The sequence below is a fragment of the Miscanthus floridulus genome, chromosome 2, assembly GCF_019320115.1.
Source record: "Miscanthus floridulus cultivar M001 chromosome 2, ASM1932011v1, whole genome shotgun sequence".
NCBI classification, from domain to species: domain Eukaryota; kingdom Viridiplantae; phylum Streptophyta; class Magnoliopsida; order Poales; family Poaceae; genus Miscanthus; species Miscanthus floridulus.
The window spans coordinates 175342860-175347519 of record NC_089581.1 but is presented as its reverse complement, the minus strand read 5'-3'; the positions used below and the strand labels follow the sequence as shown (position 1 = coordinate 175347519).

The following is a 4660-nucleotide window of genomic DNA, read 5'->3' as shown; positions in this document are numbered from 1 at the left end:
ATACCAAACATACACTATAGCTCCAAGTTTCCTTCTGCTATGTGGATCGCTCGATTGATCTCCATTTGTCCGACGCTCAGTTACTTCTCCTTCGGACCTTTCAATTGTTATTAGTAAAATTGCACTCAACAAAAGTGGTTGGTCAAACACAAAGACAGTTTGTTACGTGCGCTCAATTCCATGGTCGTCGAACAAATCAATCTGCATCGTCATCTTTATTTCTTCGCGGTCTCTTCTAGAGTCTTGGTGCCATCCCTTCCCGTGCATCCCTATGACCTAGTATAACATGTCTAACACACATATTAGCCTTAATAGTTGGGCTATCATCTAAATCACCAAAACTACACATAGTCATGCACGTGGGCACATGATCCTTACACTAGTGTTGAGTGTTGACACACTTCTAAATGGCCAAAGCAAGCTCATTCCAACTAGAATGAAACTGAGGGTTGTCTTCCACCTCTCAACTTATATTGCCAGAGTGTACCTAGGCAATCAATCATGATGTGTCTAAATTAAGTTCGAGTTATCAAGGTAACATGATTCACTCTTAAGAAGTGGTAAACACAAAAACTTGACTATGTATAGAGATAAGCCCATGTACAAACAATATAAAAACATTATCCAATCAATCTGAAGTAGGAGTTCAAATATGCTTATTACAATAGGTGGTTGTCTTTGTTCTCAGGCGCCATGTAAGACAATTACCACGTCAGGTTTAACACCAATAATCAAGATGGCAACACTCTTGAGCGTTGTTCTCTAAAGGAGGAAATAGATGCATGAAATTACAAACAATGGCAAGAAAAAAATGGAAGGAATTTGGTGGAGTGCATCACATAGTGAGTTATCAACACAATGCATGAAGAATCACTTTAATTAGAGTTCATACATGCTCGCATCATTGAATTTTATTGGAGTTTCGATGCCTAGCATTTGTTGGGCCTCCATGCCATAATTCTCCATCTATTCTGCTACGAGGTGCATTATATGATACATCCCATAGATAAAATCATGGACATTAATAAGGCCCCACATTTATAATAACGGGGAGAGATATATAGAAGTGTATCTTTAAGGAAATCAAACATAGGCACCGAGGCAGTCAGTGTTACAACACTTGTTTTAGGTCAATTGCCATAGACATGACATCATACCGCAACTACAAGTAATAACTGCTTGGAAGTTTACCAAGCAACAATGGTGTTGAGGGGGGGTGTATGTTCTACTCCCTCTATCCTGAAATATAAGGGAACAAAGTTTATCCGAAGTCAAACTATTTTGACTAAACTTAGAGATAAGAGTATGAACAACTATCATATTAAGGATGTAAATTATGAAGATATATTTAGGTCTTCTTTTCTATAGTTGGCCAAAGTTAACATAGTTTGACTTATTTTAAACTCCGATCTGTTATATTTCAAATAGAGGGAGTACCTCCTTTTCAAAAATGCAAGATTTGGTTTGCCCCCGTGTTGCCTCCATTGTCACCTTAACATCCTCATGTGTTATACTCCCTTTGCCCCAAAAAAGTAATTATCACTTCCCTAGGAGTCAATGTTATGGTGGGCCAAGTGTATCAGAGGAGGCAACGCGCCAACACTGGCTAGGGGGCGGCTTCAGTTGGATTGGATCAGCTTCAGTCGGTTAGATCACAGGAGCTTTGCATGGAGTTTGTTGCAAGTTTGTTAGCTGCATGGTTAGTTTGTTATGCATGTTTAGTTTGTTATCCCTAAATTAGTGGCATGCTTGTAATCAGCCTATAAGGCAAACCATTTGATTAATGAAGAGTAACCTGGGATTGAGACTCACCGTCTCCCTTGGGTGCCCAGTCGTAGCACTGTTCACCGTCCCCCCTTGTCGCTCAGAGTCCAGGCGCCGGCCACGGTGCCACCTGACCGCCGCCGAGGAGTCAAGCCACGGCCAGCCTCCTCCCACTCTTACCCCCTGCGTAGCCGTAACAATCTGGTATCAGACTTCATGGCTACCTCGAGACTATCCGCCGCCACCATTACACCCACCACCGTCGCCGCTGCCCCCCCCACCACAGACATTGCCGCCATCGCGCTCACCACCGCTCCCAGCACCAGTATCTCTATCTCCGTCATACCATCCGCTCATCCACACCAGCCTACTATGGTTGCCATTCCCCTCGAGGCACTCAACGCCTTCACCGCCGCCATCCAGGGCCTGTAGACCCAGATGGGAGACATGCGCCTGCAAATGGGCACGATGGCCACCAGACTGGCGGTGATCGAGGGTCGACCATCCCTCTCCTCCCTGATGCTCCCGCAATATGGCCTTCCTGGCTATGGGGGCATTCCGGCCTTGCTGGCCTCCACGGGGCCGGTCATCTCTGAGCTGCTCACCGCACAGCCAGCCATGGCATCACACCCACCGCTGTCTGCCCCCGTCTCGACATTGCCGGTCTCGGCATCAGTCGTGGCGTTCATGCAGATGCCACCACCGCTGCCGACTCAGGGGGTTCCCATCACTCAAATTTCGTTCCCCCACTCACCGTCGCTAGTGCCATCCCTGTCGTCCATCATGCAGATGAGCATGCCCATGCCGTTCGCACCCATGACAACATCGCCACCGCTCCCGCACTTTCAGCTAGACACCGATCACCTGATGGTCCCCAAGTACCACAAGCTGTCGTTTCCATCGTTCGACGGCCGTGATGATCTGCTTGGCTGGCTAAATAAGTGCGAACAGTTCTTCTGTGGCCAACAAACATGCCTGACCGATCAAGTCTGGCTGGCATCGTACCACCTCACTGGCGCGGCGCAGTAGTGGTATCTCATCCTCGAGAGTGAGATCGGGCGTCCCCTTTGGCTGGAGTTCCGGACTCTATGCCAACAACGGTTCGGTCCACCCCTCAGCACCAACCACCTGGCCGCTCTGGCCAGGCTGCCCTTCACATCCACCATCGACAAGTACATGGAGGCGTTCCAAGCGCGCGTGGGTACTCTCACTCCCCTACAGAAAGCACAACTCTTCACCGGCGGTCTTCCGGACCCCATCCATGTTGATGTCGAACTCCATGAGCCGCAGACCCTCTAACATGCCATGCGTCTGGCACGCGCATATGAGCGGCGCAATGCCCCGATCCTCCCTACACTATCGGCTCCTGCACGGCCACACCAGCGCCCTGGGGGCGCGCCCGTGGCCCTTCCGGCTCTTGTGGGCTCTCAGGCCACGTCCACGGCTTCGTCGCCCTCGGCCACAACTCCATCGCCACGTGTCTACAAGAGGCTGTCCCAGGATGAGATGGCCGAACGCCGTAAGTAGGGGCTCTGCTACAATTGCGACGAACCTTACGTGTGCGGCCACAAGTGCGCACGCATCTTCTTCCTCGAGGCGGTAGACTACATCGTATAGGAGGCCGAAGATGAGGACACCGGGCCAGCGGCTTCGATCGTTTCAGCTGCTCCGTTCAACCCCGACGAGCCGCTCATATCCCTTTCCGCTATCACAGGGATCCACGCGGAGGACACCATGCAACTCCGCGTCTAGATCAGCGCGCACGAGCTGACAGCGTTGCTCGACTCTGGCTCCACCCACAGCCACAGTGCCCACGTGGTTGTGGCCAACGGCGACCGCATGGCCTGTCGAGGTCTTGCCCACAATGTCGCTCTACGGATAGGGGATGGACATTTCACGGTGGACTGCTTCTCCATTCCCCTCGACTGCTACGACATGGTCCTCGGTGTTACATGGCTACGCACCCTGGGCCCCATCTTGTGGGATTTCGACGATCTCTGCATGGCATTCAACCACCATGGCTGGCGCATTCTATGGAAGGGCATCGGGTCGACCCGCACGGACATCCCACCGATGGGCCGTCTCCACGCCGCCCGCAGCACAGAGTCATAGCTCCTAGAGCGGCTACTGGACGCCTACACCAACATCTTCGACCCTCTATCCATCCTACCGCCAACACGCTCGTGTGACCACCGCATCCATCTCAAGCCGGCCACTGATCTAGTAGCCATATGTCCTTACAGGTACCCCTAGCTACAAAAGGATGAGCTAGAGGTGTAGTGTGAGGCTATGTTGCAGCAGGGCATCATCCGGCCCAGTACTTCCCTGTTTTTGGCATTGGTCCTTCTGGTTAAGAAACAAGACAAGACCTAGAGATTCTGTGTCGACTACAGGGCTCTCAACGCTGCCACGGTGAAGGACAAGTTCCCCATTCCCATGGTCGAGGAACTCCTGGACGAACTTCATGGCACACGCTTCTTCACGAAGCTCGACCTTCGCTCCGGGTATCACCAAGTCCGTGTCCATCCAGAGGACGTGGCCAAGACGGCATTCCGCACACACCATGGCCACTTCGAATTCCTGGTCATGCCATTCGGCCTCTCAAATGCGCCATCGACGTTCTAGGCCCTGATGAACTTCGTCCTCAAGCCCTTCCTACGCCGCTGCGTGCTCGTCTTCTTCGACGACATCCTAATCTACAACATTTCTTGGACCGAGCACTTGTAGCACCTCCGCGTCGTCTTTGATGTCCTGCATGAACATTAGTTGTACCTTAAACGCTCCAAGTGCACATTTGCCTCGTCGTTGGTCCAGTACCTTGGCCATGTGATCTCAGCCAAGGGCGTTGCGATGGATCGCTCCAAGGTGGACGTCGTATAGGCCTGACCACATCCAT

The 4660-nt window shown here is 51.4% G+C and overlaps 1 protein-coding gene across 1 annotated transcript in view; it reads left to right on the top strand.

The window, feature by feature from the left end:
* LOC136537491 (callose synthase 9-like) overlaps nt 1-2196 on the top strand; it is a 17349-nt gene extending 15153 nt beyond the window's left edge. Inside the window, exon 17 of the mRNA XM_066529446.1 lies at nt 2131-2196. Within this exon, the coding sequence (XP_066385543.1) occupies nt 2131-2196 (66 nt within the window). The remainder of the gene's footprint in view (nt 1-2130) is intronic.
* Nucleotides 2197-4660: the final 2464 nt, after the last annotated feature.